This window comes from Dermacentor silvarum, chromosome 10 (genome assembly GCF_013339745.2).
Source record: "Dermacentor silvarum isolate Dsil-2018 chromosome 10, BIME_Dsil_1.4, whole genome shotgun sequence".
Classification (NCBI taxonomy): domain Eukaryota; kingdom Metazoa; phylum Arthropoda; class Arachnida; order Ixodida; family Ixodidae; genus Dermacentor; species Dermacentor silvarum.
Window position 1 is genome coordinate 25453102 of NC_051163.1, and position 12428 is coordinate 25465529.

The 12428-nt window shown below is 43.8% G+C and overlaps 1 protein-coding gene across 1 annotated transcript; it reads right to left on the minus strand.

The window, feature by feature from the left end:
• Positions 1 to 511: 511 nt before the first annotated feature.
• Positions 512 to 11310, minus strand: LOC125940775 (protein FAM135B-like). Its single transcript, XM_049657338.1, has 8 exons — positions 11155 to 11310; positions 10916 to 11052; positions 8665 to 8756; positions 8103 to 8203; positions 6412 to 6563; positions 5259 to 5369; positions 4311 to 4427; positions 512 to 1155 (listed from the first exon to the last, which is right to left on the minus strand). The coding sequence occupies exons 1-8, from the start codon at positions 11289 to 11291 to the stop codon at positions 944 to 946; spliced, it is 1059 nt and encodes a 352-aa protein (XP_049513295.1). The 5' UTR covers positions 11292 to 11310; the 3' UTR covers positions 512 to 943.
• Between the last annotated feature and the right edge of the window lie 1118 nt (positions 11311 to 12428).

Here is a 12428-nt window from a genome sequence, read left to right on the forward strand (position 1 = left end):
TGCAAATCACATTTTCTTCAGATCACAGCAATGTTGGAGGCGCAAACAAACAAAAAAAGCTTCTACGAGGGCTTTACTAAGGATCCGCGCACCTGAAAAAAGAAACTTCGCTACTTTTTGGTAAATAAAAAAATACTAATGCAATAACTTGGCGCCAACACTGGAAAATAAACGAAGGGCAACATGACAACAAAAAATACTGCGATTACAATTATTGAAGAACAGGGCACTGATCAGCAAATCACTTAAAATATTTTATCCACAACGAAAAGATGCACCAGAAATGCAGAAACAATATTTTATACGCAATATAGTATAAGCAGATTGGCATGCTCTTGTGTTAGATGATTACTTACTAATGAAGGATATCTTCACCAAGCATGGTAAGTTGTATGATAACATTTGATGGTCGTAAGCGGTTCTAACTCTTGAGGTCTACAAAAATATGGCTATGGGTGCGTCAGAATTAAACCTAGCATGTTGTAAATTAGCAAGCATTTGCGAGGAATCGCTTATACTGTGTTATATTTCAACGATAGCGAATCATTAAAATTTCGTTGTACACTTCCGGGATCAAAGTAAAATTGAGTTTCTCAAATTTTCCTGTCAAAAATTATTTTTTTTCCACATGGAATATTCTCTGGCACAAAGGGGAGTCGTTTTGCTACCTGCCAAGATGCTTCAGTCCTCACTCCAAGCACTCAGTGGCAGAGAAGAGCACGATCTTCTCGAACTACTCCTAAAACAGGAGCTTGCAGACTTAAGCTTGGTATACAATCCCGTTCCAAGTATATTTAATCAGCATTTTCTCCCGAGAACACAAGAACGCAGTGTTTTTTTGTTATCGCGTTCAGAAACCCTGACGGATTTTTTTTTTTTTGCAAATAATAGTTCTTGTAACATGAAGAGAATAGCTATAGTGTCTGTCGAAAATTCGCAGAAGTCACTTGAAGCATTCGGCAGCCGAGAGCAGCATGAACTTCTCAAATAAGTTCCGGGACATGAGTGCACAAACGTGCGATAGGCTGGAGAACACCGGTTCCAGGTATCGCAGCCGACCGGTGTCGTAGAAGACGTCGAAGCGCTTGAGCGTCACGTCCTCACGCTTCAGCAGTGGACCGAGAAGGTTCCTGATCATCTCGTCGTACGTCTTGCCTGCGATCGCGCGCGTATGCAGATTTAGAGTGTGTCCGTGTGCGCTTATGTTCGGCTGACGTGTTAAGACTGTTCTAACGTGTGCGCAAACGTCATTTTTTTTTGTTTACGGAATACCAGAACCTTGGAAAACGTGCTGCTGCTGCGTGATTGCTAATGGCGTCCACTTCGCATCAAAGTGAAGAGGAATAGTCACTAAGCTTGTGGGAGCCACTTAGGTGTTACCATAAATACTCAACAGGGTGATCATTTTTTAAGTTTTACGTAATTTTCAAATATTGGTGGGGCAAAAAGCATATTTCTTGTCCTTGAGCTGGATTATTCGAAGAGGCGGACATTACTAACACAAGAAATTGAAAGACATGTTCAACTAATTCACAAAAACTCACTAAATAATTTCTTAATTAATTACGTTGTGGCACATATTGCAATTTACGAATTGTAGCCGGTGAGATTGCAAGATGTTCCCACTTGAAATGATGATACCAGTTTTGAGATATAACTTCACAAAGTGTGGGGCAAAATACGTGGATGTTGCAGTTAATTTTGTGCTTCAATGCGCATAACACTGTTTAGTTAAAAATTAAGTGGAACAGTACACTTTTACCGAGAGTTTCAAGGCGCAGATCTCCAAACTGGTCTCGTTCTAGAAATACATTCCAAGTGGATACGCCTTCCAAACTCACCGGCTACATTTCCTAAATTGCATTATGTGCTTAACGGAAATAATTATAAAGTTAATTAGTGCTTTCTGTTGATTAGTGGAGTACGTGTTTCGATTTCTCGTGTAAGTAATGTCCGCCTCTCTGAATAATCAAGCTCAGGAGTAGAATTAAGTTATCTGCCACAGGCGATATTGAAAAATTACGTAAAACTTAAAATTTATCACCCCCCTGCAGCATTCTGTCTGTTCCTACTTTACCTCTTAAAGTTACCTGTACTTGTGGCTATCCTGGCCCCGATTACTTCCCTGCCTTTTTTCCCCAAAAATACTTTAATCGTCGCCTGCTTTGTTGTCACCGCTGGCCAATAAACACTCCAATTAGCTTGTGATCCTTTCGCTTCAAGTTGGATGTTTATACAGTTTTGCGGTGTCGTCTCGTGATATTTTCTCAGCGGGAAGAGCGGTCTTCCACCATGGCAGTAAATCAGAAGCGCTTGTGACGCCATCTTGCTGCACTTAGGTCACCTAGAGCGCACACTCACTGTAAATTTAACGGCCACGTTCGACCTATCTGCCGGGGCGAGCGCGTTGGCAGCAACAATCATCCCAGGTATTGTAGATTCATTTTTTTCTTGTTTCCTCTGTGCAAAAACAGTGACGCAACGTGAAAATGTTCCTAAAGCATTGGGGTTTAATAAAGCATCACAAGATGCCGCTGCCAGCACTGTTGCTGTAGAGGTGAAGAAATTGGCCAACCAAATATGGGTACTTGAAAGTGCAAACACACGTCGATGAGTCATTGATGAGTCATCCAAGAAATGTGAGAGAAACAGAGACAGTAAATCAGATGCAAAGAATCTGTAAGAAGCATTGGTAACTATACAAGGCAGATTTGGAAGCTTTAATGAAGAGAGAAAAAAATAATGTGTATGCAAATTGCTATGCTGATAAGCATGTATAGATTACCTGATTAGCTAAAGCAGGCTAGGTGATCATTTATCACCACCCGTTAAAAGGGGTTGCCCATAAATCACCATCATTGTCATCATCTATACGCTGTTGCCGTAGACGTCTAAGATGTTCAGGTATCCCCCCCCCCCCCAACAAAAAAAAAAAAAAGGCTGTACGAAACCGGAGGTCTAAAACTCTAATAGCATCGTTGGGCTATTGTATTGCACTGTAGGGCATGAATGTCGCATTCGACGGAGGCGACATATTTCATATTGTCGCCTCCGTCAGAACTTCTGCTACGGTTCTGGGTGGGTTGCGCGTTAATGCGGCAAAGAGTTCTTTCTTTACGCCACGCATGAGGAACCGAATTTTCTTCTCCTCAGGCATATCCGGGTCGGCGTGCCGGAAACGTCGGGTCATCTCTTCCGTAAAAACTGTGATGTTCTCGTTAAGCAACTGCACTCGTGTTTGCAGTAAATGCCCAGGCCTTTCTCTTCTGACGACGCTTGTGAATGGCCTTAGGAACTCGCTGCAGAAAAGGTGCCAATGTCGTTAACGAGGCTTCTCGATTTTCAAACCAAGTTCCGGCTGCTACTTTCAATGAAAAAATATACGTGACGCAATTTGTCCTCAGCGTTCCACTTGTTGTAGGTTGACACGCTTTCGAACGTCTCAAGAAAGGTCCCCGGGACCTCCGATGAAGCTCCATGGAAAGTAGAGGGCTCCCTGGGTTGTTGAAGCACGATGGGGGACGCTGGGGTAGTCATTGTGGTTGCTGACTTGGCTAAGATCTTCCTGTTCGGTTCAGGGAGAGGTTCGTGTTCCGGGGCCAGGTTTTGTAGCTTGCGGCTAGCTCGATGGCTGACGCTGATGCTAACTTCGGGTTTCGGGCTTGGATCGCGGCTTTGCGGGGGCGTTCGGTACATGAACGCACTAGCACCTCCACCAGATGTCACGTAGTAGTGTGACACTGAAGAAAACAGCAGCAGTACTGTGAATGACAAAGCTAGCTTTTTATTGGGCGAACTTCTGCCCACAAAAACAGGCTGCACTGAAAGAACAACGAGATAGCGGCGAACACAGTGGGCGATCGTCGAGAATCTGATCAGCGGGTCAACCGTGTTGGCTTTATAGATCCCTCGTCGAAAGTCCCAGTGAAATTGTTGGTGCCCTGCGTGGTTTCCAGAAACTACTGCACAATTCGTGTCGCGCCTGCAATCTGATTATAGTATAAGGTTCGGCGAGGACATACACAACACATAGAATCAACGATAACATTCGCGCGAGTTCTAAATCATGTAGGCACGTTGTGCGCTGCGCGGTAACGTTTAACGTTTGTTAGCCGGTGAAAGCGGTCACCGAAGAAAGAGAAAGAAGTACACGTGTCGATACGTTTGTTTGTTTGTTTGTTTGTTTCTTTGTTTGTTTGTTCACTTGCTTGCTTGCTTGTTTTGTAGCGCTCCCCGAGTGAATTCACGTGAGCAAGACCAGCAGATTTCATGAGCGTGAATTTCAAGACTGCAGCGAATGACGTACGTACCTACGACGGTGTTGTCCGCGAGCGATTCCGGGCAGTGCTGTATGTTTGAAGAATGCACGGGCACAAGTCTGTCCTGGGACGAGCCGACGAGCAAGACGTTCTTGAAGTATTCCAGACCTGCGAAAGGCGACGAACGAACGCAATTGTTTATCCAGAAATTGCGATCCCTTTTTTTTAGCCTTTCTTCGTATTGTTTCGCCACCCTCGAACGTTCGCACAGTGTCATAAACACAGGACACCGAGGAAAGTGGAACCAGAGAATGAAAATAAAATCTTATTTATGAAGTTTGGGGACAATATATAATGGCAATCACAATCCTGAAGCCTACGACTTCCATTCAGATCATTCTGTCGTCGTAACAGCGCGAAAGTACGGGAAATATACAGAAAGGTGACACGAGAGAGCGCTTGCTATCGTAAGATTTTGTGGTTGTTGTTGAGAAGAACAGGATACAGGCGACCTAAACTTGGTGGCGATAACCATGCCTGCAAAACAAGTCACTGCTTTGCATGCATGCATGCGCGCTAACTATGTAATGCCTCACATATCTTACATGTTAGGGTGAATTCGATGCTAGAAAATGAAGGTGTAAGCGTGGGTAAGTAAACGCAAAGTCGATTGCTGCGTTTTGATATGCTGGAGTGAAGTTTCAGCTCGGGACAATTCAACAAACAAATTGCTATTGAATTATTAACGATACTAATTAGTTTTGAACAAATGACAGTTCATTGTCATTTTGGGGCAAATGTACTCTCCATGGTCAAAAATAAACAGGAACAGTAAGTGTATTTGTCTTTCGTAACTGTTGTTTAGTATTACAGGAGTAAGGGAACTCCAGGCTAAATTTATTGCGGAGCCTTTTACATCCCTGTGTACCCTTGGAATGTTGAAATCCATCAATGGAAATTAAAGTATTCAGCGTTCATCGTGTTGAGCGCCGACATCACCTGGTGCCTGGCTGAGGATGTACAAGTAGCACTTTCGCAGGTCCGCCGAATCCTGAAACGTGAGCTCCTTCACCGATCCCTTCATCTTCAGCTTGGACAAGACTGAAATTTCTGTAATTACAAAAAAAGCACATATGACCAGTCCCAATCAGTACCTTTGTCAGACCACAAAGCGTCACAAGAAATGCATACTTTAAGGGAAGAGAAAACACATCATATTCGCACATCAACATGAAATCATAAGATGAAGCGTGCTTAGAAGAAGACGCCCATCATACGAAAGCGCGACGTTTAACAGAAAAGCAGTCATTTCTGTTCTTTTCCCTAGCCAAGGGTAATAAAGTGGAGGAGGGTGAAGGGGAAGACAGGTTACTTAGTATAGTGCTGAGTATAAAGAATGCTCCTCCCTCCCCCCCCCCCCCCCCCCTCCACTAAGCTGAGACGAAGCAGGCACCAAATAATTTAGCTAAGCGCTGCCTCACATTCTGGTGCTTTGGACTCCCATTGTGTGCTTAATTTAAAACTATCTACTGTTCCAACCTTAAGTGTCCTTTAAACGCGGCTTCAAACATCTTGCAGAGGACAGGTTCGTGCTCAATCATCCCTATGGAGCAGTTAATACTAGGTTAAGAAAGCCATTTTCCTTTATTTTGAGTATGCTTAAAGGCTATGTATCTCCATCTGCAATATAGTTAATGTTTTTAATTCTAATTTCAACTGTAATTAATAAAGGCCTGTGCGTACTTATGTAAATGGATGTGTGAATGTGCACGAAAGCTGTCCCTGCTCTTTAGAATACACATTTAACTTTCGTGTTATGACCGATTCCTGTGAAAGAGGGATCAACCGTTCTTCTTTTTTTTTCTTTTTTTTTCTTAGAGACAAAGATTATCCCCATGACTTTCTGGCGCAAACGTATTCTCTTACATGAATAAGAAGAAAAAGAACCAGCACGAAAACATTGGGCAAACACGAGAAACAAAACAGAACTAGAACTGTATCTCTTTATTTGCTTCTTTCTTTTCTGTTCGTAAACATGTGCTAACCAATATGCCAAGCAGCTCGCCTCACTTTCCCCTTACACGTGCACCAATGAAAGCAAACAATTAAGACGCTACTAGCGCGAAACTTCTTGCAAAGAAGGGGCACTCACGGAACCTGAGGAATCTGTTCTTGACGTACACGACGCCCAGGTGTGGTCCGTTGATGGAGAAGAATGTGTGCAAGTTTTTGATGTACGGTCTCATCTGAGCGCAAATGAGCGCAGCGCGGACCAAGACACAGCCTAGAGAGAAACCAATAAAGCTGAAAAGAAAGCGAAAGTACGAGAAGACATGGCAGACTTGAGAACTGTTCACTTAAACATGGTCAGCCGAACAGTGCAAGGACTAAAGGATGATGAGGATGATGATGATGATGGTTTATTGGCATACCCCTTTGAAACGGGGCGGTGACAAATTGTCACCTAGCCTGCTCGATGTAATCAGGCATGCTGTACATCAACGAAACAGACTGGAGGGCTAGTTGGTAACGCATGCTAAATCGTTTTTATCACCAACAAATCATCAATAGATCATCAGTTGTTAGTAGCGCTGCGTCGTGTGTCCTTCTCTCGCGTCATGCGTTTCATTGCGCTAAAAACTATTAACACGCTATACATGGTTTTCATTCTATCATTTTTGCATATATCTCCTTAATCTTTCTTTTTTCTCAAGACTTCTTTATCTACCTTGTATGTCTGTAGTGGATCCGGTCGTATCAATCTCTTCCCCGCTTGTTTCAAGATATCAAGATATACGCATTACAGAGATAACCCATGATGCTGCGGAATGCGAGCGTTAAGTACAAGGACAACCCCACTGACATAAGAAGAAGATTGACATTTTTAGCATTTGACTTCAGTTGAGGAAGTGACCGAGACCGCTGGTCGGTGGCGCGCGCATACCTATGACGCCAGGTGAGAACAATGAATCAAAACAGCAAGCTCTGCGAGTTGTTACGTTAACATCGTAAACGAACAGAGCGAAACGGACGACGGACAATGATTCACACAACGAGAGCGCTGACTCACAACTGAATGTTTTATTACAATGACAAGGTTATATGGGTACAAAACGTCACCTGTTGCCTGCCAGCTAGGCAAGATGCATCAGGAAATCTTGCCACTCATAAGTTATGCTTCTTTTTGATGCAAGGTGATAGAAGTTTGACTTGCACACGAGGCAGAATTTTTATACTATACTATGTCTCGACAATCTCGTGGTTTAGTTAGTATTTTTTTTTTTAGATTCCGCCTGGCATGTAAGCCAAACTTCCATCACCTTGCATCAGAAAGAAGCAGAATTTATGAGTGGCGCCTTGCATATCTAGTACACACCACGGGATTTTGTGTATGTATACAATCTTTTCAGTGTAATGAAACGTTCAGTTGTGAGTCAGCGCTCGTGTTGTGGGAATTCTTGTCCGTCGTCCGTTTCACGCTGTTCGCTTACGAAGAAGAATCAATCGGGGAAAAAAATTCAAGCTCGAATGCACAAAACTCTTCTTTCGCAAGATTTGTGTGATATTGGCCGGTCGGTTTCGATAATATCGCTGAAATCCCAATCATTTGGCATCTAACAGCTCACACAAGCACTTTTAGCGCTAGAACTCTTTTGTGAACACTGACCCAGTCTCAGGTTGCCCTTATCAATGAGGCTCATAGGCAATGAGGCTCATTCACATTTTTATCTCCTTTTGTTCTAAGCTATAATCCTGTTGAAACAAATCCGCCGTTAATAAATCTCAACAAAATTATTAACAGGAATGAGCGAAAACTAAACATTATTAACAGACAGTGAGTACCTCAACTTGAAGTTTTTCGTTCCGATATTGTCCAGGTAGGATGCAACTTCGACGGCCAGCCTTTTGCCGCAAACTGAAATTTCGTCAAAGGTCTGCTCTTGCTGGGAAAATAAAAATAAAAATACAAAATGTATGCATGTATATCTAAGCTACATAAAATAATTATTAAAAGTTTTCACGCAATAAAGGACAAAAGAGCGCAATACACAGGACACAGAGCAAGACGAAACGGCATGAGCGCTTGATCTCGTCTCTCATTGACCTGTGCATTGCGCTATTTTATTTTTGGCGATGCTACATCAACTGGCCTGCCCTTCTATACTTATGAAGGTTTTCATGTGACCGCAGCAGCCTTAAAGATTGCGAACATCTACTAAGCCTTTAACGTCGAAGCTCGGGTGAGACCGCTGAAACGTTGTTGAAGAGGAAAGCACGGGAGGAGTTGGTTGCGATATCATCTGAGAAAAGCCGTTTTCCCGAACAAGTTCTTTCTACTGGTATTTTTCTTTGTTTTTACGCATCGCATGCGGGCAATCAATACATTGTCGAAACGTGGCCTTACCTCGTTGGCTTCAGACCAGATGAGGATATGCTTCGGCGCACCTATTAAGAGCTTCATCCATCTCTTGGCCCAAAAGAAGTCGCTGCTTTTGCCTTGGAAAGAAATAAGCCATCGAGACAAGACTGCGGCAGGCATGCAGCGACATCAATTCTTCAGTCACTTCCCAACAGAATCCTGTGCATGAGTGCTGCTTTCGTCATATCCTCAGCACCGCGTATGCAACAAATTACTTCCTTCCTTTCCACAAACACATTCCGAGCTGCGCTGAAAGTTGTGCCAGGGGGTGCTTCTGCGAGGACATCACGCAACTTTTTTGGAAATCACCTGTGGTAGATAGCACTACTCTAATCCTTAAGCTGGTCTACTCGAAGAGGTGGACATAACTTGCACAGAAAATCGAAATACATATTCGATTAACTATTACAAAATTACTAATAAAGCTATAACTAATTATGTTAGGTACATATTGCAATTTTCGAAAAGTAGCCGGGGGGTTCGCAAGGAGGATCCCCTTGGAACGAATTCTCAGGAGGACACCAGTTATGAGGTATTAATTGCCGAACTTCGCGAAGAAGTACATTGGCGGTCCGTTAACTTTTGTGCTTTAGTGCATAAAACGTTGTTTTGAAAAAAATAAAACAAAGTAAGTGGGAAGACAATGCATTTTTAACGCAAGTTTGAGGGTGCATATCTCGAAAATGGTGTCATTCACCGAATTCCATTTAATTGGATATGCCGTGCAGGCTCACCGACTACAATCTGTGAATTGCAATATGTGCCTCAAGATCATTAGTTAAACCTAATTAGTGAATTTTTTGTAATTAGTCAATTTTGCATTTAAATTTCTCTTAGAATTCTGCCTCCAAGACTAAAATTGTGCTATCTGCCACAGGTGATTAAAAAACAATTCATGTTTTAAATATTCTTTTAGAAATTACCTAAAGACTTCTCCGGAACATCTGGTACATATGACTGTTCCGGCTTTATCGAAGGCTCGATCGCACTGTAATGTTGACCTGATGTACGCAGTTTAGTGCCACATTTGCAGGTGCATTGCTTATTTTTTTTTTTAGTAACTTAAATCAGCGGAAAGCGTTAAAGCTTTAAACTATGCTAAAATGGATCAAAATTTTGGCAGCCATAACTTCAGTTGAACGCCACGTAATGCGAAGCATTGTTCTTCGGTACCATGGTGATATTGGTAACATGGTAACCATGGTAGTGTTCTGATAACCATGGTAATAACCATGGTGTCATGGTAACATGGTAACCACGGGTACGAGCACGCACGCACGCGTTTGTATTGTAGAGCGGCCGCCTTGGCTGCGAAGGTGTCCCAAAGTCGATCGTCTCCACCTTAATAGGAGGGATTTGGGGTGCCACATAGGAAATAGTCGCCATGGAAGCGACCCGAACCTCATTTCCAAGATTTGAGGTCCCATAATAGCCGAGCACCAGGCCGGGAGCACTCTTGTACCTATTTTGCTGGTAAGTACCCGGCGGCAGTACTTCCTGTTACAGCCGCGGCGGATGCTCTTCAACAAGGCAGTCTGTGGTTGGACAAGAAGTCCCTATGAACTACTCGAAAAATCTCTATTGGGACCCCTTTAAGATGTGAACACCCACGAGAGCCGAACACCGGACCATGGAACATCTCTATTCATTAGAAAAAAAAAAAAAAAAACGGTGGGTTTCCGGCGACACCAGGATTTCAACTCGGTATACCTCCTGCATACGAGGCGGATGCTTTACCTTTAGGCCACCGCTGCGATTCAGGCTTCGAAAAAGCTTTTATGTAGCACGTATAGAGCCATAAAAGATGAACGGGAAATTTTCCCTAATGATCTAATAATGACAGTAATAACTAATAATAACCAATCATGTATAATTAGGCAAAATTCAATAAATGAAGCCTGACTTGCTCCGAGAGACGGCAAGCAACATTCCCTTGGTTCTGTCCAGCTACGTGGTACTCGCATAATTGTTTTCAGTTGTGGCACAAATTACGTGGGGACACCCTGTATAAGTGCTGACAAGGTCAGCAGTTGCTGCCCAGTAGAAGACAGGCTGTTGATGATTTCTACACTCCCTGTTTCTCCAAATTTTTGTATATATATATATATATATATATATATATATTCAAGCTTTAGCTTCAGTTACGCGAAATACGTCAACGCACAATCGCCCTGTAATAGCCACGGATTATATATGGGGTTATATGGTATGCGGGACAGTTGGGCCTTTCGCTCACCTCCGAGACCATTGACGAATACGACGAAGTGGATTGGATCCGAACTACGGTACATGGCTCCGATGGTTTCGCAACTTCCCTGAAGCTGCCGGAACACGAGCGTCTTCATGGCCAGACTGACGAACTCCGGCTCTGACCTGCGTTCTCGGATAGAGCGAAGTTACAAAATAAAGAAAGTCAATTTCCGCTATATAAGCAGACAGTTTTCATTTGCGATGCTGACAGATTGTATCACTCACATGATCCAATCCGTGCGCCCGAAAAGGTTGATGCGGCTCTTCAGTTTTCGATACCTGAAACAGAGGCTGTCCTTAGTACACAGCGGGGAACGAGTCGAACCACTTGGACCAAAAGAATGCAATACAATAACACACATTTATATTTTAATGTTTTCTTTCTATCAACTTGTAGTCTGCACACATAGACAAACATTTAATGTTTACAAGCGCGGATCCAAAGACACTTTCGGTTCGCAATATGAAACAGCCCGCTAAACTTAACGGGTACCAAAAAGAAAGTAAACTTTACTTCCAAGCACACATGAAAGCTACATATACGAGCTCAAGGCATGTGGCGCGTTTCATACATTTGAGCTCAGTTAAGAACATGTACGTGTAGAAAAATGCGGGACAAAACAATTTTTTTTTTTCTTCGGCAAACTTATGTCGTAAGATCGCGGAACCGGACGGTTTCTGGCATATCGAATACGCTGCCACTGCGCTCATAAGCCGCAGTTACTCATCAGCATTTACCGGCTATCCTGTCTCACAATGGTGAAGTCCGCTACAGAACGCCACGCCGCTCGCACATGACCACATTACATGTCATATTTTACAGCGTGTCGAGTGTTCCAATGAGGGATCGAGAGCAGATTTCAAGCCGCGACCACTAGCTGTTCCAACTGGCAGATGGACCGAAAGCATACGTGGTGTATTTTTATTGCGATAGCAATTATATGAAGACTCCAGGCGCATTTTTGCCGTTGTCGCCGTCGCCGTGATGTTCCGTATAAAGTCCAAGCGCGATAACATCGTGGCCACGCGCCGTATGCTGTATGTGCGAGTGAAAGCTTGCGAGGGTCGGCCGACGACCGTGGCTCAATCTCGCCCGCGCAAGGGAGGAAAACGAGGAGGAAGGAGCCCGTCTTCATCGCGCGCGAGGCACCGGGGGAGGGGGAGGGATGGCAGGCGGGGGAGTTCTAGACCAGTGGCTGTTGCGTACGGCGCGGCCGCCGTATCCCGACAGTGATATGCGATGTGGACAAAGTGCGCGGTCGCGCGGGCCTCATCTTCAAAGCGACCTACTATCTGTATAAAGTGCGGCGAGTGCTGATAGCTTTGTGTGCGATCTGTACTCGCTGCTTAGTTCACGTTGAAGTGAGAGGCAGCACGAAGGTCAATTCGGTCGCTGCTGCTGCCGCACTTTCTCACTCCAGCGTTTTGACAGCAAGTTTCCACGGTCATCGAGTGAGATGTGTTCATGTTTACCTGCGCGCGCGTGACACCGTGCTTGT

Coding starts and splice junctions, on each gene's coding strand:
- LOC125940775 (XM_049657338.1), bottom strand. CDS start 11,291: ATGTGTGTTATTGTATTGCATTCTTTTGGTCCAAGTGGTTCGACTCGT. Junction 8,204..8,664: donor TCTGGTCTGAAGCCAACGAG/GTAAGGCCACGT, acceptor TTATTTTCCCAG/CAAGAGCAGACCTTTGACGA. Junction 1,156..4,310: donor CGCGGACAACACCGTCGTAG/GTACGTACGTCA, acceptor GCGCGATCGCAG/GCAAGACGTACGACGAGATG.